Source organism: Colobus angolensis, unplaced genomic scaffold (assembly GCF_000951035.1).
Source record: "Colobus angolensis palliatus isolate OR3802 unplaced genomic scaffold, Cang.pa_1.0 Scaffold126, whole genome shotgun sequence".
Classification (NCBI taxonomy): domain Eukaryota; kingdom Metazoa; phylum Chordata; class Mammalia; order Primates; family Cercopithecidae; genus Colobus; species Colobus angolensis.
The window spans coordinates 8,337,785-8,362,079 of NW_012113808.1; the positions used below are offsets into that span (position 1 = coordinate 8,337,785).

The 24,295-nt window shown below is 40.7% G+C and overlaps 2 protein-coding genes across 7 annotated transcripts in view; one reads left to right on the plus strand and one right to left on the minus strand.

Annotated features, from left to right (window-relative positions):
• DCAF6 (DDB1 and CUL4 associated factor 6) overlaps positions 1-12,885 on the plus strand; it is a 142,999-nt gene extending 130,114 nt beyond the window's left edge. For 3 of the 4 annotated variants that reach the window (XM_011933404.1, XM_011933406.1, XM_011933407.1), the window contains 5 exons: positions 641-779; positions 2,622-2,778; positions 3,415-3,503; positions 5,394-5,499; positions 12,412-12,878. In XM_011933404.1, the coding sequence (XP_011788794.1) occupies positions 641-779; positions 2,622-2,778; positions 3,415-3,503; positions 5,394-5,499; positions 12,412-12,476 (556 nt within the window). In that variant the 3' untranslated portion in view covers positions 12,477-12,878. Of the gene's footprint in view, positions 1-640; positions 780-2,621; positions 2,779-3,414; positions 3,504-5,393; positions 5,500-12,411 lie in introns of all 4 variants that reach the window. The other variant, XM_011933405.1, reaches the window with a different exon arrangement.
• Positions 12,886-16,490: 3,605 nt separating this feature from the next.
• The window catches only part of GPR161 (G protein-coupled receptor 161), a 58,149-nt gene continuing 50,344 nt past the window's right edge, over positions 16,491-24,295 (minus strand). For all 3 annotated transcript variants that reach the window (XM_011933411.1, XM_011933413.1, XM_011933412.1), the window contains one exon: positions 16,491-22,736. In XM_011933411.1, the coding sequence (XP_011788801.1) occupies positions 22,471-22,736 (266 nt within the window). In that variant the 3' untranslated portion in view covers positions 16,491-22,470. The remainder of the gene's footprint in view (positions 22,737-24,295) is intronic.

Genomic DNA, 24,295 nt, shown 5'->3' on the forward strand with positions numbered 1-24,295 from the left:
ATCCTGGCTCACTGCAAGCTCCGTCTCATGGGTTCATGCCATTCTCCTGCCTCAGCCTCCCGAGTAGCTGGGACTGTAGGCACCTGCCGCCACACCTGTCTAATTTTTTGTATTTTTAGTAGAGACGGGGTTTCATTATTCTTTTTACCTAGAGTAGTCTGTTTTTGGAACATCTTTAAGGAGTATTTTAAATAAAATCTCAAAATAGAATTCTATCCACTGCTATTATATGTTACCCTTAGTTTCTTTTCATTTCTCTTTATGTGTTTTCTTAATATGGAGAAGAGGGGAAAGAACATTGGATAAAATTTATTTATAGTAAAATTGCACATGAATTTTGTCTGTATTATGTTTTTATAAAATAGCCCTTTAAAAACCAGTTTGCCGCATGCTATTGCCTTTACTTTTCAACCAGTATCAAATTTCTAAGTGATCTTTTAACTAAAATACTTTGTTGTAGTAACTCAACTAGTCTTATGTCTCACTGTTGTGTCTGCCTTTTTATGCTTTTGGTTGGGGGTGCCTTATTGAGATAATATGTTTATGTATTTCCTAGATGTACTATATTTTCATAAGCTTCTCATTATCATTCTTTGTGAATATTTTTATTTATTTTTGCTTTTTAATATGTGATTCATAGACGCTCTGCTGTTGCCCGTATTCAGGAGTTCTTCAGACGGAGAAAAGAACGGAAAGAAATGGAAGAATTGGATACTTTGAACATTAGAAGGCCATTAGTAAAAATGGTTTATAAAGGCCATCGCAACTCCAGGACAATGGTACCAAATGTTCATGGCATTTTTTGGTGAAATTGCAGTTTCATACTATGAATGTTTTTCCATAATGATTTATCTTCATATATTGCCAGTGGGATTTCAGTATTACATTTATTAAATCTTTGGTTATCTCTTTATCTAACATGGTTCTTTTAGTCCTGTAATATATTGTGAAAGACCATTATTTTTTACAAGAAAACTCTACTAAAAAAAATGTAGATTAAAAATTTTTTTAGTTTATACAAGTAATCATTGCTTTTTTTTTTTTTTTTTTCTCTCGCACATTTACTGTCTACCTGAAAAGTTTCTGGTAGTTGTTTTTTGTTTTTTGTTTTTTATTTTTTTTAGCTTGTATTAGCATTCTTTGTTAGTTTTGGAGAGAAGGATTTGGATCTATAAAATCTAAGTTGATTGCAAAATATAGTCAGGCCACTTATACCACTTTCAAGATCGACAAGTGAAATTTGTTTTAGTGACTTACCAGATGAAATAAGAATAGACCAGAAATATCTCTAAAATCTTTTTGTAGTTTTTATAATCTACAAGTTTCTACACCCAGTGTGATATTAATTACTTAGTAAGAAAAGTTTTTGAGATGACTAGTGTAACTGTTACTCTGATCCCTTTATATCTAGAAAGTGTTGTTCTCCTCATATTCATTGCATCATAGGGTATCTACAGAATCAGTTTTAATCCTTATTATTGCTGTATTACTGTTGCTGATGAATTTGTATTTTGCTTTCTTTAGGATCTAGGTTAAAAAATTAACATTTGGGGTGGGAAAGTAATTAGCTCTTTCTATAAATATCATTGCTAGTTACAATTTACTCATTTTAAAAGGTTCTCATTATTAATAGAAGTAACCAATTTATATTTCTTGCATTTTATTGCCTAAAAGTTAGTATGAACATAATTAGAGGAAGGAATGAGAAAGGAGAAGATAAGTAAATGTAACAGCAGCTCAGATAACAATAAAATTGTCTCCCCTCTTTTGTGAGAGCACCGAAAATGGCAAAGTAGCAGCTGCAGTTAAAATTTTTTAAAATCCTCATTTGAAATACAAAGATTTTTGATGTTTCACTCGTGTGCATTCATTTAAAAATGTCATTATAACTATTCCAATATATCATATGCCTTTTATTCTGCTTCAAAAATTAAATGTTTATATCGTTCTCAATTGTGTTAGCTTATAATAGCTAATGAAAAAATTAGTGCTTTCTATTCTTTGAGTCTAAAGCAAAATACAAAAGACAATTTCTTTTTTCTGTGAATTATTTCATAGTCTTATAAAGCTAAATTGGTACAATTTTTGGAAAGTTCAACAACATATATATATATATATATATATATATATATAAATTACCATTACACTGTCCAAAACCCAGAAATCATATTTATCCATTTAGCAGTAAATAATTAAGCACCTATTGTGTCCTAAGGACTGTTTCAGGTGCTATAAATATAATATTGAACAAAGCAAAGTCCCTATTCTTACAGGGGATTTTCTATTACTTACTGCCATCTTACCCTTGCTGATGAATTTCTATCATAATTTAAAGAAGCTAGAAGACAGACTTTTGTCAAATTTTTTTTTAGAGAGAGGGGATCCACTGTATTGCCCAGGCTGGTCTCAAACTCCTGAGCTCAGCCAGTCCTCCTGCCTTGGCCTCCCAAAGTGCTGGGATTACAGGTGTGAGCCACTGTGTCCAGCATCAATTTTTAATTTTACTGTTTTCTAAGGCAGTCTTTTAAAAATGTAAGAATGAAAAAAATTGTAAGAACAGCATAAATATTTGTTTTAATAACTTTGATTTGAATTTTTAAATAATTTTTTTTAACCTTTAGATAAAAGAAGCCAATTTCTGGGGTGCTAACTTTGTAATGAGTGGTTCTGACTGTGGCCACATTTTCATCTGGGATCGGCACACTGCTGAGCATTTGATGCTTCTGGAAGCTGATAATCATGTGGTAAACTGCCTGCAGCCACATCCATTTGACCCAAGTAAGATATCTTTTCTAGGGCGATGGCTAGAAATTATTGGTATGACTCATCAGTCATACAAAAACAATTTTTTTTTAGTTGTTAATATTATAAGAATAATCCAAATTATCTGACTAGGCACCACTAGAGTCAATAATAGCTGTACTTGAACTTCAGACACACCTATAATCTGCTTTTTGCACACAGTAAAAGAAAATAGGTTAGAAAGTTTATCCTCCCAATATTACTTCTAAGTTTTACAAGCTGTAAGAGGTTTGATGTGACTGAACTTTTTATTGTCTATCCAAATTGAACATCCAGTCATTTTTAGTCTTCCCATGTCTGAATTAATTTATCAGAACAAAAGAGCATTGCTCTTGTCTTCTTTTTGAAATTGCCCACATATCTCATAAAAGAACAATGAATAAGTGACCTCAACAGTGAATCTGAGTGACTTCACCATGGTCTTAAAATTATGTTCTAGGATAACTTTAGGAAATTGTCAAAATAATATTTTCAATTAACAGTTAAATGTGTAGTGTACAATTGCTGTTCAAGCTCAGTTTTGCTCTATATACATATATGCATAATATAAGCATGTCTTGAATTAATGGCATGTTTCTAGGTTTCATATTAATATGTAAATTTCATTTCTAGTTTTAGCCTCATCTGGCATAGATTATGACATAAAGATCTGGTCACCATTAGAAGAGTCAAGGATTTTTAACCGAAAACTTGCTGATGAAGTAAGATTTTTATTGTACTTACTATAGAACATATTTCAATTTGTTCCTAAAATGCTTCCCTAAGAAAAATTAAAACAGTTTATTATTAGTTGCTAATATGAAACAAGTTAATGCAGTTAAGGAGGTCAAATTTTAAGAATAAGAAAAATTACAAGTATGTCTATAATACTAGGGAGGTAAAATCAAAATAGTAGCTTACTAATTATAATACTGATCATCAGTAATACCAGATTAGTGTGTAGTTTAAGAAAAACAGGTTTGAGTATTCATGTCATTACAATAAAGAATCACACACAAACAATTCTGTCCTTTTAAGAAAATAATTTTATTATGGCTGTTTCTCCAAAAGCATAGCAATTTTTCCATTTTTAGTATAGCTATTTTTCCATTTTGAGTTTTTCTTAAAAAGGAAATGGAACTTTCTTTTTCAGAATTACTATATAGCAGAACAAATGATTGAAGAATCTTTTCCTTTATCATTATATTTTAAGATATTTTTAAGCCTGTTGAAACAGTATTTTCAACATGAGTTCTTTGGAGCTCTAGATTTCTTCTGGGATTGGGAGAGGGCAGGTGGATAATAGGAAGGCATTACTCTGGGCCTTTCCTCCCCAACTTCAGCCAGGGTTTTTATTTGTGGATTCTCATATACTGTTTCTTATGAAAATGAGAATCCATTGCTAAAAATGTTAGTAAGTTGGAAAACCACTACTCTAGACTAACACTGACTGTTCGTAGCACAATTCCCATGTATACTTTTACTCATTGAATAGACTTTTATAAAACATTTGATGTATGTTATAGATAATGCTGGGTTTAAAAAAGATAAAGCCCTACCCTCAGAGTTTAGTAGGAAAGACAATGTGTAAACAACTAGAACATACTGTAGTGGGGTCTGTGTCAGTCAGAGGTATACACACAGTGTTTTGGAAGCCCACAGAGAGGAACAGCTGTGTTTGTAAGTGGAGTAGATGGGATGGAGAGGTCTTCACAGAAGAAATAAGAATTGGACAGATGTCTAAGAATAGTTCACCAGGCAGATTGGGAGCAAAGGAGCATTTAAGACAGAAGGATCAGCATGTACCAAAGTATGAGAGGGTAAATGAACCATCAGTGATGCCTGGAACCCTAGAGTACATGCACAAAAGTAGCTCAATCAAACTAAACAGGTAGGTGAGGGTAAGATTATAAAGGGCCCTGTGAGACACCCTAATGAGTTGGGAATTTATTATTTCTGTATTGGGGAATTGTTGATCTTTCTCTTCATCTGATACTCTTTCTTTCATCCTTTTTTTCCTTTGCCATGTTTTTTGCTTTTCCACTTTTTTCCTTTGCTCATGGTTACATATTGCATCTCTGGATGTTCACGAATATTCAAGTAATCCTATTCTTGGTACTTAAGGCTCAGTTCCTTGTTAACCCTTGCCCCAAAATTTATTTTTGAAGACTACTTTGCTTCAGTCAAGGTAACATCTTCTGAACGGATTCAAGTGGCCCATGGATAATAATTTAACTGTATTGTATCACTAAAGTTATCAATTCTCCTGTAGGGAAAACAAGGAGCCTACAAAGTAAATTGCTCTGAGAAACAAATTGCAAGTAAAAGCTAAATTAAATTCTTAACTGTTTTAAGCAGCCTCATGTTTTAAGTTTGACCTTTGTTTTTCTGCCAGTTGAAAGAGTTGTGTTCTCTGACCTTCCTCCTTTAAATGCAAGTTACAGTGATTGTTTGGCATTGAATAGACTTAAGGCAGAAATATAGACATCAGATGCATAAAGAATGAAGTAATTCCTCCTATTACTGGCTGATTGTTTACTGTTTGCCTGATCTTCAAGGAAAAGGTACAGTTACTCTATGATCTTTGATATGATTTTTAACTTGCCTTGTAGGTTATAACTCGAAATGAACTCATGCTGGAAGAAACTAGAAACACCATTACAGTTCCAGCCTCTTTCATGTTGAGGATGTTGGCTTCACTGAATCATATCCGAGCTGGTAGGAACTTTAAGTATACTACGAAAACCACTTTTATATTTGAAAAACATGTTATTATTTAAGATCTACTTTAAAGGGATTTATGTATTTTTTAATATCACAAAATGAAGGTAGCTTAACTTCTAAACTAGGTTTTCTGTGAATGCTTGTTTTTAGCACAGTAACTTAGTTCCTCATGAACTACATTTGTAGACCTTAAGATACAGTGCATATTCTTTAATGGTAGGTTTGTTGGAAATCAGTACATAGCCCAGACAAAAATAAATGTTACATGCTAAGAAATGAAACATACCTCAGTTTGTTTTTTCAGTATTTTTTTGTTTTAGATAAACTCAGAGGTGCAGTGCCACAGATACATATAAATGCGTATAGTACAACTAATGTTCAAGAAGGAATTGAATAATTTATAACAAAATAAAAGGTCTAGTTTCTGTTATAAGCAAAATACGTTTATCAAACAAAAGAGTTTATCACTCTTCACTGATTTCATAAATGTCTCTATACATTTGGTATGAGCTATCATTTAATAATAATAGCTACCATTTATAGAGTAACTATAATGTGTCAGGCTTATACTAATTATTTCACAGTTTTATCCTCATTTAGCTCCAATCCTTAGCTCAAGTCACACAACTGATAAATGTTAAAGCCAGAATTTGAAATTAGCTACCAAGCCCTTACTCCCCTTTGAACTATAAGTTTCACTTACAGGACTATATTCAAATCATTAATATGACATGCAAACCTCTGGATGGTCTAATCTCAAACTATTCTAGCTGATTTACAGCATTCTTTTCTTCTGTGACTACTCCATCCACACTGGCCCTCTTTGATTTTTGGGGATACATCAAACTCTTTCCCACCTCAGCGTTTTTATAATCGTGCTGTCCCCTCCCATCCTCACTCTGTTAAGATAACTTCTTATTTTAAGAACTGCATAAGCAATGAACTAAATATCACTTCCTCAGAGAGAGTGGGGAATGGAAACAAGTATTTCACACAAAGTAGACAGCAGATAGCATTTTTCTAAGCCCTTACAGAGGAGAGAAAGTGTAGCATATCTGAAAAATTGAAAGAAGACCCAGGCCGGGCGCGGTGGCTCAAGCCTGTAATCCCAGCACTTTGGGAGGCCGAGATGGGCGGATCACGAGGTCAGGAGATCGAGACCATCCTGGCTAACACGGTGAAACCCCATCTCTACTAAAAATACAAAAATTAGCCGGGCGAGGTGGCCGGCGCCTGTGGTCCCAGCTACTCGGGAGGCTGAGGCAGGAGAATGGCGTGAACCCGGGAGGCGGAGGTTGCAGTGAGCTGAGATCCAGCCACTGCACTCCAGCCTGGGTGACAGCAAGACTCCGTCTCAAAAAAAAAAAAAAAAAAAAAAGAAGAAGACCCATATGTTTGTAATTAAAAGAATTAGAGAGGAAATAAAATAATCCTCAAATGTAAATTTTAACTATTACCAGGAAGGAGGGAAAACTTCAAATGGTGAAAATAACAACAGAAAATAAACCTGGAATGTAAACAAAAAATGTTAGTAGACCAACAAAATGTTTTTGTAATACTTCTCTGGGTTCCTCTGTTTATTAAATTGTAATAACACTTTAACTTTTTAAAAATATATTTTGTTCAATAACAGCAAGTAACCCTTAAAACTCATCCATTTGAATTTCACATTTGAGGAAGCCGCATTTTAAAACAAGAAAAACATTTACTGGTAGTGACACCTAAAATGTGCTTACCCATCTAGTGGATGGCTCTTCTTCAGTAGTTTTCCTGCAGAAAATTAATTTTCTTTCCAGTTGCACAAAAATCTAATTTGTGCTAATGTGGCAATGGTTGGTTAGTTAATAGCTACTACCATCCTTCTTTGGTTTTAGAATTAGATAAGATGTTTTATAACATAAAAATTCTCTTTCTTTCATCTCTTTTTGCCAGCAATCAAAAAGACAATTTCTAGTTGATTTAGTCAGCTTGTCTTCTTGCTTCTCTTATACAAATACTAGATAGAATAAAGTGCCCAAGAGTTATATTTCTGCTGCCCTTATCCTTAAGATATCTAGTTATTTGATGGGTCAGTTAGTCAACCACTCTTTTCCTCTCCTATCCAGTGTCCTGCATTCCAAGTACAATAATGTGTGCATATTCAGGAGAGTTAAAAATGGACTTGGATCAAATAAGCACATGGTAGCCACAAAGTACCTCTTGGCTCATCCATTACTCCAGAAGGCTTCCTAGGAAGTCCAGGGAATAGATACAAGACAGTTTCTTTCTATTGGAGCTGTGATTTTTAATGAAGGGTCCTCTTCAAATCACCTGTAGGGCTTTTACAAACTACAGATACTTACCTAGGTCTCACTTGCTAAAGATTCTGGTTCATTTTAGCTGGATAGAGATTAAGCGTCTACATTTTTAAAAAGCAACCAAAGTTCATCTCATGAATAATGCACTAAAGACTGCTAGTCTAGTGGCCTCTTGAGATGGAAAGGCAGTTCTGACATCCCTGGAAGTTTTGAGAGGCTTTGAAAAGATGGTAATGGTATGCATGGATCATTCTAGACTCCTCTAGAATGTCTTAGAATCACTTTACTGCCCTGTTTAAAATTCTCCTTTGCCCACACATGTTCTTAGGGTAGGGTCCAAATGTGTTAACATGTCTTATAAAACCCTGCATTATCTCTTGACATTCTTCCCATTATACCTCTGGACCTTGGCACAGATAGTTATCATTTCTCTGTCGTGGGTTTGCAAAGCCTGTCATCCTATTGAGATCACAATCACTTATTAAATCGTTTGCAGATTGACTCCATCAGTAAGTGATACTAACTTTACTCCAGGGTAGACCTAATATTTATATACCCTTGATCTCCCTGCTTCTACTTATCTTGTCCTCATTCAGTCTGATTTTCACACAGCAGCCAGAGGGATCCTTTAAAATGGGTCAATTAATTTTTTGTTAATAGCCAGATATGGTTTCTATTGTAACCACTCAGCTCTGCCATTGTAATGCAAAAACAGCCATAGATCGTATGTAAATGAACAAGTATGGCTCTGTTATAATAAAATTTAATCTATAAAAACAGAGCCAGGTACAGTGACTCACGCCTGTAATCCCAGCACTTTGAGATGCCAAGGCAGGTGAATCACCTGAGGTCAGGAATTCAAGACCAGCCTGGCCAATATGGCAAAACCCCATCTCTACAAAAAGATAAATACAAAAAATTAAAAATAAAAAAATAAAAAAATTACCTGGGCGTGGTGGTGCACACCTACAATCCCAGCTACTTGGGAGGCTGAGGCAGGAGAGTCGCTTGAACTCGGGAGGTGGAGGTTGCAGTGAGCCAAAATTGCGCCACTACACTCCAGTATGGGTGACAGAGCGAGACTCTGTGTCAGACAAAACCAAAATCAGTCAGTGGGCTGTATTTGCCCATGGGCTGTAGTCTGCTGACCACCTTTTTAAAACACGAATTAGATATCGTCCCCTCTTAAAATTCTCAGGGACTCTCAATTGCTCTTAAAGTAAAACCCAGACTTCTTACTCTGGCCTTCAAGGTCCTACATGACATACATTCTGCCAACCTCTGAATTCCACTCAGTCCACCTTTTTTTCTAGCTCACTACATTTTAGCCATACTGGCCTCTCTTCCTCAAACTCATCAAGCTTAATAGCACATTTAGGACCTTTTCACTTGTTGTTCTTCTGCCCAACTTTGCCCCCAGGACTTCACATACAATTGAGGTCTTAGCTCCAATATCACCTCCTTAGAAAAGTCTTCCCTGGTAGCGTGGTGGCTCATGCCTGTAATCCCAGCACTTTGAGAAGCCGAGGTGGGTGGATCATGAGGTCAAGAGATTGAGATCAGCCTGGCCAACATGGTGAAACCTCGTCTGCACTAAAAATACAAAAATTAGCTGGGTGTGGTGGCATGCACCTGTAGTCCCAGCTACTCGGGAGGCTGAGGCAGGAGAATCGCCTGAACCCAGGAGGCGGAGGTTGCACTGAGCCGAGACCGTACCACTGCACTCCAGCCTGGTGACAGAGCGAGAATCAGTCAAGGAAGGAAGGAAGGGAGGGAGGGAGGGAGGGAGGGAAGAAAAGAAAAGAAAAGAAAAGGGGAAGGGAAAGGAAAGGTAAAGAAAAGAAAGAAAAGAGTCTTCCCTGGTCACCCAAAAGAAAAGAAAAGAAAAAAAGAAAGAAAAAGTCTTCCCTGGTCACCCAATCTAAAGTTGCTTTCTGTGTCTTCTCATTCCTTCCTTCTCACTTAGTCATTCTTTGTTCATTGCCTTATTTTCCTCAAGTACTTATCACTCTTAAGTTTTAGTTTCTTTATTTATTGTCTTATTACAGATTAGAGGAGAAAAATACAGGTGGTACCTTGTTTGTTGTCTGTCTTCCTCCTTAGAAAGTAAGCTTATAAAGAGCAGAGACCCAGTTTGTCTTAATTTGCAGCTGGGTCTTTAGGCTCCTAAAACAGTGCCTACCACACAGTAGTTGGCTCAATAGATATTGAATAATCTGGTAAATAAGTACACATTTAGTATCAGATCTCTAGCCAACAATGAGTTTGTATTATTTCTTTTAAAGAAAGTAAATAAATTCTTTGTAAAGGATAGCCTGGAAAATAAAACAACAGTATTTTTTTGTGGAACACAGGCTTCCATTGGGGAATTTTTTTCTTATCTACCTTCCCTCTCTCTGCAGCAAACTCAGTCTTCATATCATATCTTCCCCAGCCAAAAATACTTTCCTGAAGAAATATTCTAACAGAGAATAAAAGGAACCTTTCTACAAATGTAAACCTTATTTACAAAAGCAATTTGACATTGCCTACTTTTGAAAAACAGTATACATAGAAGTGATTCTTATTTCCAGTTTTTATGTAAAAGAACACACTGTTCTTCAGACCTTCTTGTCCATAATTGCCAACCAGAGATTTGTGTGTTTAACTGCTTTGCAGCCTTACTACTTCAGTAGCATTTCATGAACAGAAGATTTAATTTATTCCAAGAAGTTGGGCTTATATTCTGGAAGAGGTGATAGTGCATCATTTAAATGAATTAGATTTGAGGAGAGAACAACTATTCTGCTTTCGTCATTTCAGAAGCCACTGTCACTTATTCTGTGACCTGTCGTAAAAGACTCTTGGCCCTCATTTGTCTCTTTATTGTGTGCTTCTGAGTGCAAAAGTCTAACCTTTACTGATTTAAAGGCTGTGACATTTTTTCTTAACTGTCTATTACCCCATCTTCTTTATAATATGACGACCAAAAGAAACTTGGGTAAGAAGCCTGCCAACTTTGAAGTAGGCCGTTACTGCTTCATCATGCTCTAACATGACAGAATAGGTTTCTTGAATATATTCAGTCATAAACTCAAGTTTCCCATTCCTGAGCCCTAATTAAGTAGAATAGCAACTTCATGTTTTGTTCTCTCTTGTAAGTATCACACAATAAAAACAATGTAATTTTTTAATACTGATATCCCTTAGGTAGCATTTTATTGGTCAGAAATTCTTCCACTGTGTTTAAATTCCTTACTGATCTGTAAAGGTCTATTCATGTTGTTCATTTATTTTATAAATATATATTGAATACTTATTTGTATAATTAAGGCTATAAAGGTTACACATACATTATCTCATTGGTTTGACATTGGATTAGAGTTGGCATAGAGGAGATTTAATCTAATTCACTTGGACAATTAAACAATTAAAAGGGATATATAGTCCCTTCAGTGTACTTTTCTTGGGGCTGTTGACCTAGGAGCCAGTGGGAGCATTTAAGCCTGTGTAGATAATAAATAAAATCTCAGGATTCAGTCTTCTCTTGCTGTTGACAATGGGACTGAACTGTTTTCCTTATGCTTAACCTTAATATTTTCCATGTTACTATGTGGAAATGTTTCTGGGGCAGAAACAGCCTAGTTCCATCTCGGTGCTGGTAGTGATTTCATTCTGTTGCCTTCTTCACAATACTCTCATGTAATGTATCTTCCCTTCATAAAACTTACATTCATGTATTCAGTAAACCTTTACTGAACATCCTATACTAGGCTCTGAGGATATAAAGATAAAAAGAAGTAACTCCTGCCCTCCAGGAACTCACAGTCTGGTCTGCAAGAAGACATGCAAACAACTATTACTGTAATTAGGATCATCATTATGAAGTTCATACAAGATATTCTAGAATGTGGAGGAGGGAGTTCAAAATTCTGCAGATTGCCTGTTTGGAAACGTCCAGGAAGTTTCACAGAGGGGATAATAGTTGTATTGAGATGAGTAAGAGCCTTTATAGCTAAAGAGTTGGGCAAAAGTATCCCAAGCAGAAGAATAGCAAGTGTCAATCCTGAAAACTTGACAGAGCATACTGTACTCACCAGTTTGTAAGTTTATATTCGCTTGAGGATTTAACCTAAATAAGCTCCTTGAGACCAGAAACTTAAATCTGTTTTGGTCACCATTGTATTCTCAGGTTTTAGCACAATGCCTGGAACATAGTATTTAATTTAAAAAAAATCGTTTTACAAACAGAATTACACAAATCCTCAACAATGGTCCGCATATTTTCTTTCACACAGCTGCCTCCTCACTCCCCTTTGCAGCACCTGATGTACCTTCTTAGAAACCTAGACTCCAAAGAACACTGTTTGAAAACCACTGCAGTAGAACATAATATATCAAGATTATAGGAGTGGGTTTCTTTTTTCATTTTTATATGTTTTAGAATAACATGCATCATCAAAGCTAATAATACTGTGTTTTCTCTACTCTTTTATTTGCCTCTAAAAAACATCCACACATAGTGGTGAACTGATTTTTAATGAGTTTTAAATAAAAGGCATTGAAAAATATTTATAATTGTAATTACTAAAAGTATTTCTCTTTGCGATTCTCTTGTCTGTGTTTCCAGACCGGTTGGAGGGTGACAGATCAGAAGGCTCTGGTCAAGAGAATGAAAATGAGGATGAGGAATAATAAACTCTTTTTGGCAAGCACTTAAATGTTCTGAAATTTGTATAAGACATTTATTATATTTTTTTTCTTTACAGAGCTTTAGTGAAATTTTAAGGTTATGGTTTTTGGAGTTTTTCCCTTTTTTTGGGATAACCTAACATTGGTTTGGAATGATTGTGTGCATGAATTTGGGAGATTGTATAAAACAAAACTAGCAGAATGTTTTTAAAACTTTTTGCCGTGTATGAGGAGTGCTAGAAAATGCAAAGTGCAATATTTTCCCTAACCTTCAAATGTGGGAGCTTGGATCGATGTTGAAGAGTAATTTTCATCATAGTGAAAATGTTGGTTCAAATAAATTTCTACACTTGCCATTTGCATGTTTGTTGCTTTCTAATTAAAGAAATTGGTTGTTTTAAGATACCCTGAATTTGACTTTTTATTTAATGCCTTGCTACTTTGACCCACAATTTTCCAATCTCCTGTAGCATATGACAACCATTGTTCTATGTTTTCTAGATTTAACAATGTTTTCCTTTTTAACTTATGTGGGATAGAATCACATAGAAGGACCTCCTTCATTTGTCTTTCCAAGGTACAGCTGACCCTTGAACAACCCAGGGGTTAGTGGCACCAGCCCCCCTCACAGTTGAAGATTCATATGTAACTGTTGACTTCCCCAAAACTTGACTATTAACAGCCTGTCGATCGGAAGCCTTACTGATAGCATGGTCAGTTAACACATATTTTGTATATTATATGTATTATATACTATATTCTTACAATAAAGTAAGCTACAGAAAAGTGTTATTAAGAAAATCATAAGGAAGAGAAAATATATTTACTGTTCACTAAGTGGAAATGGATGATCATAAAGGTCTTCATGTTGAGAAGGCTGAGGAAGAGGGAGGCGTTGGTCTTGCTGTCTCAGGGAGGGCAGAGGAAATCCACATATAAGTGGATCTATGTAGTTCAAACCTGTGTTGTTCAAGGGTCAACATATTTTTACCCCCAGTCATCATCTGTCCTGATAAGTGGAACCTCATTACACAAATACAGGAGTTAGTCTTCAAGCAGAAATGACTGAGAGCATCATGGGTAGCTCACATAGTAGCATAAACTAGCCCTGAAGGAAATGGCTTCTGGCCTACCTCTCACTCCAAATTTTAAATTTCACTGCAAGTTATTGACTGTCCAAGTCATCTACACCCAAGCCTACATACCCTATAGGTTATGACCCAAAACTGCTCCTACAGACCTAACCCTTCAGTCAGCCTCCCTTGCTTCTACTAAATGTTCATTCTGCTGGTATCTTCCCCTCAGTCTGTTCACATGCTTATGTCTCTTCAGTTCATTCACGAAATAAATAAAATCTTTTCTTAACACCAAATTATTCTCTATATACTTTCTGATTTCCCTCCTCCTCTTGTCATCCATATGAGCATAGTACATGTCTATGGCTTCTCTTTGCTACTTTCTTGATATGCAAAGCCACCTCTAGAACCTAGACCTGCCAGGTGGGAGTAAAACAATTAGTTTGCTGCCTCATAATATCTCGGAGGCAAAATCGCAAGCATGGCAGAGTGTTGTGTTTAGTGGTCCGCGATTTCAAAGGCATACTCACTGTCACACACACCCTCACACACACACTTGGCCTTTGCTATTGTAGGTTTCTGGGACGGCACATCATTTCTCCCTTTTAGTGGGAAAAGTCTTTGAGTTTCCATTCAGTGGGCTCTTAGGAACTGTCTCACTTGTGAAGGACAGAAATAAACCCAGCAACTTCTCCATGACCTATAGTCCAGCCAGTAACTATCTTCACTATATCTCCTTGCCAACCAGCAGCTGGAGAAGACATTCAATTACATGCTGGACTGATCATTGAACCCATCTTGAAACAGCCATTCAGTGCTGCCAAAATTGTAACACTGACAGAAGAAAGAAAATGTTGGAGTTGCCATGGTCAGAGCTATGGATCATATGACAGCTTATCCATCATCATCAGCACCAACCTTGAGCTCTAGCTTTTGATCACACTCTGGAAGTGGATATCATAGCATTGGTGACTATACATGGTGGCTGAAAGAGCAAATGTGATGTTTTGCCATGGTTATCTCAAACCTGGGCCCCTGTCTGTTGATGCTTTCAGTGTTTCTGCTATAACAGCTGCCCTTTTTTGTTGAAAGTAATATATCTCTTATTGTTTAATTAGCAGATAGTTGAAATGTTCCTATTATTTTCAGGAATCTAAATACCTTGGAGAGAAAGGACAAACTCAGATACTGAGAGTAAGACATAATATCCCTTGGCTGAGCCACGACTGGTCTCACAGACTAGTCAGTCAGTAGTCAAGCAGGGCATCCCTCTCCCATGTGGAGAACAAGGACCTCTCCGCCACAGCCACACACATCTGCTGCTGAGAAGATAGGTGCAGGTTATTACTCGGTAAGCTCAGTAGGCTCAATTGGACTTCAACATCCAGCTTGACAAAGGCACATACGTATCCACATTAGGAAACGTGGTAAATGGTCAAGAGGATAAAGAAATCAGTGCTTTAGCCAAACAAGGTCACTTCACGACTTCCATAAAGTGCAAGGGTCTTAGTTTCTAGTTTTCAGTTATGTACCTTGCTCAAGCCACCTGACTTCTCTGGGTTTGTTCCCTCTCTAAAGGGGAGGGGGTGGTCATATTTGCCCTACCTATGTCACAGGGGCTATGTTAGGGCAAGATGAAGCCATAAGATTGACGGGTTGTTATACAGGATAACTGAAAAGACTGTAAGCACACAGTATGCTATTTCTTCCACTGTAATAAGACAGTAAGGGATGAGCTATAGCGGGGTGTTGGGAAATTGACAGGACAGAGGATACTGGAGGACTAGTGGGGTGAAGGAGTAACTGTCAGGAAAAACAATAGAAGAAAATCAAAATGGTATTCATCTGCTCTGGCGCAGGATGTTGATGGGGGAGACAGGCTATGAAAACTGTACTTTCTGCTGAGTTTTGCTGTGAATCTAAAACTGCTCTAAAAAAAAAATTCTTTTTTAAGTATTTGTTGGCCAGGCATGGTGGCTCACGCCTGTAATTCCAGCCACTTTGGGAGGCCGCGGTGGGTGGATCACGAGGTCAGGAGTTCGAGACCAGCTGACCAACATGGTGAAACCCCACTTCTACTGAAAACACAAAAATTAGCCAGGTGTGGTGGCTTGTACCTGTAATACCAGCTACTCAGGAGACTGAGGCAGGAGAATGCAGTGAGCCGAGATTGCGCCATTGCACTCCAGCCTAGGCGACAGAGTGAGGCTCCGTCTCAAAAATAAATAAATAAATAAAGTATTTGTTAAATGAACTGGGTCCCCCACCCACAGTGATTTTGCAGTTTTGATGGTGTATATTGCTTAGAAGTAGGGCAAGCCAGACAAGCCATCAGGAGGCAGCAAAGAGAGAACATTCTACAGAGGCAGAATTCACAAGTGCCAGCCGCTTCCAAGATTGGGTGTGTGTCAGAGGACCCCAGAAAGCCCAGCAAACTGGACCCTAGGGCCACCATCCACTCAGAAGATGATTTCAGTGGTAGCAGGTAAGGGGGTCGGTCAGGAAAAGGGGGGTTTCATGCCCTGAGGTGGTTCTGAGTCTCAATGGTAACGATAATCTGCCTCTTGCCCTCTGACTTTGATTATGGGATAGAGAATTTATCTGTAGATGGATAGACAGGGCATAGCTCCTATAAAAACTTTGGGTTGAGTGTTTCTTGGGCATGGTGAGAAGCAGGTCATTTAAACAGTTAGCTGAATTTAATTACCTTGGAGGAATTTATGAAAAATGCATGGATGAGGATTTGCAGGTGACTGGTATGGGCACTCCCCCATCAATTCTGCAGCAATCCACCCCTTTCTGCTCAGTCTCCCTCATTTTAGCCCATGGGAAGGGAGGTTGGCAATAGGGTTATGGCTGCAGAAAATGGGAGAAAGGCAGAGGCACCCAGCAAAGTCCACAGACCACAAGTCCAAGTACAAATTCACCATTTCCACAGCTATACACATACCAAAAACATTTAATCAGGTAAACAAAAATTCCAAATACACTGTTGCTTGTTTATAAATGTTGATTTATAATAATCCTAAACATTTTTTAACCTTAAAAAAATTATCCAAAGACTTCAAGTTAAATATATTTCAGGATTAGCCTGGGATTTTTGTTTTTCGAAGGTTGGTTTTTAACTACTTCTGCATCCAGGGGTCTGTTATCAGAATACAACACAGTCCTCAGTCCCTTAAGCATGCAGGTTCCTTCCCCTGCCCTCGGTGTGACCTTGTCTGCCCCGGCCTGTGGTCCTCCCCTAGGACTGTCTTTTCCTCTGGGAGGACTGACTCACTTGGGATTTGTGGTATTTCAAACTAATGAAAAAAGGAAAAACAAAAGTGGCATTTGATTCCTAAGCTATTAATACTGCCCAGGAAAATGCTTGCTGAGAGAAATGAACACAGCTTTGTGTATTGCATTCTAAAAATAACACTGACCAAAATTGTGCTTTTGTAATCTTGTGCAGATTTGAGTTTGTGCTTTCATATTTTCAAAGGAATCTTCAAGGTATTGGAAATACTTTGGAATCCAAATACTTTCCAGTGAGTCCAGTCACTTTCCTTGGGCCTTCAGTTTTTTTAGGTCTGGCCAGCAGATATTAAAATATCTCCCAACATCCTTGGTTTATAATAGTTCTACCTACCTAATAAAGCTCTGCTGGCCTGTTCTACGATATTGATGACTCTTAACTATCCCTCATCTTCCTTGACCTGTAAGACTGGCTCCTTGCTTTTCTCAGCCCCTTGGCCAAGACTTGGAGTTTGGCTCTGACTCTGGCTTAACTTAGAGACCTCAGACAATTTCCCTGGATTCTGTGTCCCCTCTTCCAACCCACAAGGACAGTATGGCTCTGCTCCTTCTTATAGGCATATATGGCTGATCACAGCCATTCTCCTTTGCCTACAGTGAAAACGGTAATCTCCTCTCTCCCCTACGGGCTCCCTCTGGGGTTTTGCATATATTGTGGGTAGTATCCCTGCCCTGCCTCTTAGGGGCTTGGAGGATTAGGGATTCTGTGAACCCAAGAGCCACAGCCAGGCAGTCTCTTTGTCACTGCAGGAGAGAGCTGTCCTCAGCAACCAAGGGCATTTCTCAGGGAGAATGTCCTTTCTGGACTGTGAGGAAGGTCACACTGTATTTGTGCTATGATTTGGAAGTTTACACCAGGCCCCAGGGGTTTGATCATCTTTGATAGTCATTCAGGACAAATCAGAATGATTTTATCTTTGTACAAACAGGTCAGTAGATAGACTTTTTCTTTCTTTTTTTTTTTTTTTTTTTTTTAGGTGGAGTTTTGCTCGTTTCCCAGGCTGGAGTGCAATGGCACGATCTCGGCTCACTGCAACCTCCACCGCCTGAGTTCAAGTGATTCTCCTGTCTCGGGCTCCCGAGTAGCTGGGATTACAGGTGCCCACCATCACGTGCAGCTAATTTTGTATTTTTAGTAGAGATGGGGTTTTTCCATATTGGTCAGGTTGGTCTTGAACTCCCGACCTCTGGTGATCTGCCCGTCTCGGCCCCCCAAAGTGCTGGGATTACAGGCTTGAGCCACCGCGCCCAGCCAAGGATAGAGATTTTTAATAGAAAATCTCATTTTGGCTCCCTTAGACCTCTCAAGTTCTAGAAGCTACTTAGCCTTTCCTCCCCGCTCTGTATTGACTTCTGTTCCTCACCACGTCCCTGCTTTCCCGAAAGTCCTTCCTTGCTGTGCAACAAATATGACAATTCCCAAGGTAACAACCTTTAACACGTCCCATCTAGGATAACAGTTATATTTTCAAGATTCTCGCTTTGTTACAGAGATCCCTATAAAACAAGAATAACACACCCTCCCCACAGAGACACTGTGAAGAAACGCCAGTGGCTCAGCTTCAGTGCCCCCCAGGCAATGTGCTGCATGCTTTCCAAGTGTTTCCTCATAGAATCCAGACGGTCACCCTGCGACGGAGGCCTCCTGCAATTCTGTGTGTCTCCACATAGAAACAGATGACAAAACTTCCCTTCACAGATGAGGAAACTCGTAAGTAGAAATACCAAGTGACTTGCTTGAAAGCATCCAGGTAGTAAGTGGAAGTACAGGATCCGAGCTCACGACTGAACCAGACCCACTCTTCACCATCCTCACTGTATCACATCTGCACTGGACTGAAATGAGATCAAGCATTTGGAAGTACCTAACACAGCACCGAACACATCACGGGCCCTCAAATGTCAAGCAGGCCAGGCCCCGGCAGGCATTCACATGCCAGCTCACTGCCTCCTCTGGATGGCCGCACCGTCCTCACAGTTCCCTCCAGACAGGACACAGCCAGGGCTCAAGGCTGGACACATGTCGTGAATGTATCTTGTGGTCCATCCAGAGACATGTCTAGTCTGCAAGTTATCTAAGAGGCATATTGTCGGGATGGAAAATACTCACACAGGTCAACCTGAACAGACTAACAATCTGTCATTGTATCAAAGCACTTTTCCTCCCTCTCCTGTCTCAACCCAAATTCCTTAGCCTCTCTATTGCAAGTATTTAGTCTCACTGGTTGTTCCCTTGTTTACAGAAAGACCACATAGTAGCTCCTCAAATAAGAATCAAGGAACATTGGCACTAGATGGCCCTTGTCTTACACTCCTCAACTCTGCTTCTCCAGGAGCAGTGATCTACCTAAGATCACTCAGTGGCAATACCTGTGAACCTGGATGGGGTCATGCACGTAAGCAGGCTAGCCAGGTGGTCCTTGGTCACCAAGGCCGTGGACTACACCATGAGGGCAAAGGAATTCAAAACAAGAGCGCCGAGCCAGAGGCAAACAAGCTCTCAGGTTCATCCTTAGCTCTGCACAGCCACACCGCTGCCACCTAGTGTCTAAGGGCCTGAACTTCAGTCTTGGTGCCTCTGACCGGGGAAATGGCTGTGTTGAGCTGTGCGTGTGCTCTGTAATGTGGGACTCCCAATGCCTTCCGGGTCAAAACAACCCCAAACCTGGTATCTGTGGCATAGCACAGGGACCCAGTAAGGCGGAAATCTCAATGAGAGAGACAGAGATGGGCAGCAGTCCTAAATGTGGTCTTGTCAAAACCAGAAGACACAGGACTGAGGTGTTCAAGCTAACAAGTAGCCAAATGTCCCATGTGCCAGTGTCCTTGTGGTCCCATCCGGAACTGCCATTGCATGACAGTTTACAGCTAATGAACCTGGGTTTAGTGGGGGCACTGGGGGTTTCGACCTTCTGCACTAGTGGCAGATATCCTCCAAAATGCCTCTTGGGAACTTCAGAATGTGTGAAAATTCTCTTTTCCTTCTCCCCCACGCGCTCCTTCTCTCTCTCTCTCTCTCTAGCTGAATGAAGGCAAATTTGAATTCCTGAATATGAAAAATATGGTTCTAGCTGCCAAATATCCCTCCAGACTTAGCTCAAACTGTCACCTACCTCCTGGAGCCATCCCTGACTCCGTAGTTGGAAGGCCCCACCTCCCTCCGAAGCCACACTTCTTTTGTATAACCACGACTTGACTTTGCTAGTTATTAGACTCGGTGTCCCTCAGGCCCTGCTCGCTGAGTCGGAGTGCGCACTGCAGCGGCATCGCCCACAGAGCCTAGCCTGCTGCTTTGCACACAGCGGATGCGCAGTGTCTGGCAGATGACTAAATGAATTGGACCTCAGTAAAAAAAGGGAAACACAGTGAATCATTTTGTGAAATGCAGTATTTCTAGATTTATTTAAATTCCATACTATCTCAGCTAGTGCGGGGTCAGTGGGGGAGTGGGAGGCTGTTTCAGGATTCTTTTCCTAGAGCCCAGTCTAGCACAGTCGGGAGCCTTCTCCAACCCTCGGGTTTCAAAGCCAAGCCGCTGCACTCAAGAACGCCTGCACCTAACCAGCAACCCATCCCAGAGATAAAGGTCTCTCTGTCCTGTTCCACCTCTGTGCACACTAGTCGATCAGGAATACGGTCCCTTCAGAAAGGAGACAAGTGCTAGAAAAAATATATACAGGGAATATATATAGAAAACGTGAACCACACGCAGGTGTAGGAATGCCATCCAGTGATGGAAGCGGAGTATCTGACCTGCACAGGTGAACCTGCCCTCTGCTCCTTCCCACTCCCATCCCAGAGCTAGGCCAGCGCCTGGCATCCAGTGACCCAGAATAGTTGTTGAGTTGAATCACCACAGGTAGCAAGGCTCCAGGCCTCACGAAAGGTCTTTCACAAACTGCAGACCAGGGGACCAGCTAACCATTGGTTTCTGCCACACAACACAAAAACACTACCTCACCAGGAGCTAGCTAGGCCCCAAAGAAAACACCACAAGGGTAATTCACTTTCTAGAATAGCTGCCTCTTAGCAACCAGCAAGATCTCCTTGGAATCTACCTTCTGCCAACCAAAGCAGAGAAGTCCTGAACTTATTTAGTCATGCAGGCTCAAGGACAGACGCAAGAGGAGATCCAATGGCTTCCCAAGTCATCACAGCGATTACTCCAGGACCAAACTTCAACTGCCGTTCCAACTCACAGGGAGGAGAAGAGAGGTCTAACCATCCCAATCACATTCCTGGACTTCCCCTTCCGAGACGGTGACCCTGCCCCTCACGCATCTTGGTGGCTGGCATTCTATCCAGATTGTGCTCTGATGGACAGGGCAGACAAGGCCACACAACCTTGATCTGGCTGCACTTCACAGGTACATAAGCAACCACACTCCAAAGTTATACGAAGGTCGGTCCCTGGGTCTGCTTTTGCGTTTTACCTATCTCTGCTTTACAAATCCCAAGAACACCAAAGATCAGAGCTGGAAATGATCTTGGAGATCATTCAATCCAACTCCACTCCGTTTTCCCACTTTACAGAGGACCTAGAGAGGTGACAGGATGTCCCAAATGACATGTACACACAAAGACAGAGCTGGGCCAATAACCCAGGTTGCTGCTTCTGGGCCCAGGGCTGCTTCTATCTTATTTATTTTATGCCAGGCTTGTAATAATAGTTAACTGTTGCTCTTGGGAGTGTGCCACGCAGAGCCGAGGCCAGCTATTTTCACTGGTCACTCAAACATCACACACAGAATCTATTTAATGAGGCTTTCCCATGTGAACAAATTCCCTTCAATAATAACAGTTTCTCTATTTCCTGGCTGTGCTTGGCACTACAGTCCCATTCAGTCCTGGTAAAACAGTGGTACGTCTTAAATGGATTTTTTTTTTAAATTCTGGAAATGGAACACCTACTGTCTGCCCTTCCTCTTGTCTTTTATAGTGGTTTCTCCCTTTTGAAATACCACAGAACTTGTCAGTAGGGAAGTGGGCAGGGTGGGCCGGTCCTCAAGAGGCCTGTGGCTGTTCCTATTAGCACCAGCAGGTGGCACCACTGAGGACTGCGCTGAAGCGCCCTGCTCCCGGGTGCTCTCTCTGCGGACCAGTCCTAGAACTGAGGGTCCCACACTGCCCGCATCAACCACGTAGAAGCACCAGGACGGTCGCGTGTCATTAGGAAGACGTGCTGCGTCATCCTCCACAGTGCACTGGGGAGGGCTGTCCTCCGGAGGCCTCTGGACTCCCAGCACACAGTGGGAAGAAGAGGAAATGATGCATGTGGGGGGCTCCTTCCAAGCCCTTCGTCTCTGGTCCTCCCGTGCCCCACCTCCCAAAAAGCCACAGCCACGTCTCTATATGGTTTTTTTTTTTTTTGGCTTTAGATGCTTCTGGTCCCATCACTGGGACCTAAAAGAAGCTCACATGTGGTCTCTGGAAACGCTGAAGCTGTGGGCTGTAGACATTATTTTCAGTCCTTGTCCTGGTGGCTGCACACCAGATGCTGTTCCTTCCCCGTGTGTGGCCAGCTGTACACTGTGACGTGCTCCCAAGGCCGTGACACAGGCGGTGATAGGAACTCCTCCCCGGGCAGGCCTCTCGGGCTGCAGCCCCAGGGCACCCTGAGGCCCTCATCTCTGCTCGGCAGCTAAAACATCCCCTTCTTCGATGCTCTGCAACTGCAGCCTCTGGCTCGCAAGAGTTCTGCTGCCTCGGCGGCCCCCAAAGCCTGGTCCCGGGACAGTCCGTGCGGTGAGCAAGACCCCTGGCAAAGCCTCCTCCCCAAATAAGTTGATTTTGGCTTCAGCCTCAATGGCTTTGGCCAAGCTTGCTGCGTAACTGTCCAAGGACTTGTGTACTTCAGCTTTCACATGAAGAATCGAGTTCTTGGCAGCTTCTGAGGGAGAAGGCAGAAAAGAAAGTCAGCTGAGGAGCCAGGCCTGGGGACGACCTTGGGGACAAGCTGCTGCTGCTCCACCACCCCAGGGAGGGAGACAAACCGCAGTTAAGGGCGTGGGTTTCAAAGTTCGATTCCTAGGCCAAAAGCTTTGACTCCCTGACTTCCTACCTGGGAAATCTTAGAAAAAGTATCTAACTAGCCTCCGTTTTCCTCATCTGTATAAGGAAATAATAAGAATAAGAGAAGATAATAAGACACCTCTTACTGCAAAAAGTTACTGTGATAACTAAAGGAGATAATTCTTTCTAAGATGTTTGGCCTATGTCTGGCCCATAGAAAAGACTTGATACTTTCTACTAATGCTAACCAACATTTTTACATCTTTGAAAGAGTATTCTGGTCTTTGAGCTCCCTGAAGCAGTGTAATATCTATGTCCATAAACTTCCACAAACCCTAATGTCACTCCTCTCCTCTCCATATTTGCTCAGAGATTCCCCATGCAGAACCTCAAGGTTCCGAGCCATGCAGAACCTCAAGGTTGGACATGACATTACAGGTTCAAGCCCCCTTCCAGGATTAGGAGCCCTAAGCTAAAATGAACAGAAGTGAGAGAGGGGGGAGCCCTTCAATTTCACACCCTGTGCCCTGTTACTATTAACTCATTGCCTATTTTCTCTGGACATTTCAGAGGAACAATTTATCCTCTCCTTACATTTTCTGGAGAGTAGGCAACCTGTACCCCACTCTCCAAGAGGGGAAGACTGGAGGGGCCTCCGGCCACTCTCGGCCCTGCCGCTCACTCATGGAGGGGAGGACCCCCTGGCAGTGCCTTGCTCTTGTACTGCCTGGAGGGTGCCTTTGGAGCTGCCACACCTACAAAACAGGTGTGATGGGGCAAGTGTGGTCCTACGTGGGCTGGGGGGTTGCGGAGCATTTAATTCATTTTTTCCTATAGAAGGGCAATATATAAATATATTATGAGGCTGCTCGCCCAAGCTCTGTTCTATAATCTGCTTTGCCAGTGAAGCGAATGATCTGTTTTCCACCTCTGACCTCTTTGACAACCTCTCCATTCATTGTGAACTCAGGGAGGGGTGTGGAGACGAGATGTGATTAATTGTGAACCTAAAACTCTGACAGAGGCCATATTTATTTCCATAGTCAACATTTCTGAAGAGCCTCCTTACATCGCACAGCCCCTGGACTCCACCAAATCCACAGCCCAGTCATGTTGGTATCTGGATGGCTCTTGTCACTCTCTTAATCAGCATGTCTGGATGGGAAATGAATTCCAAGTTCCAGAGTAAACAACAGCGCTGGGGGTGAGCGGGGAAGAGACGGAGTGGAAACATACAGGGATTGGTCTGCGGCAGAACTCATTCTCCTCACAGGACCCAAGGGCCATCACCGCTGTAGGAGCGATGGACAAGCGAGATGGCAGCTTTGGCCTCCAGTAAAGCAGACACACTCATTGGGCCATTATTTCATTTTCCACAGGAGGAAACGGAGGCTCAGGGAGAGCAGGTTCAGTTATAACCATGCCTCACCCAGGATC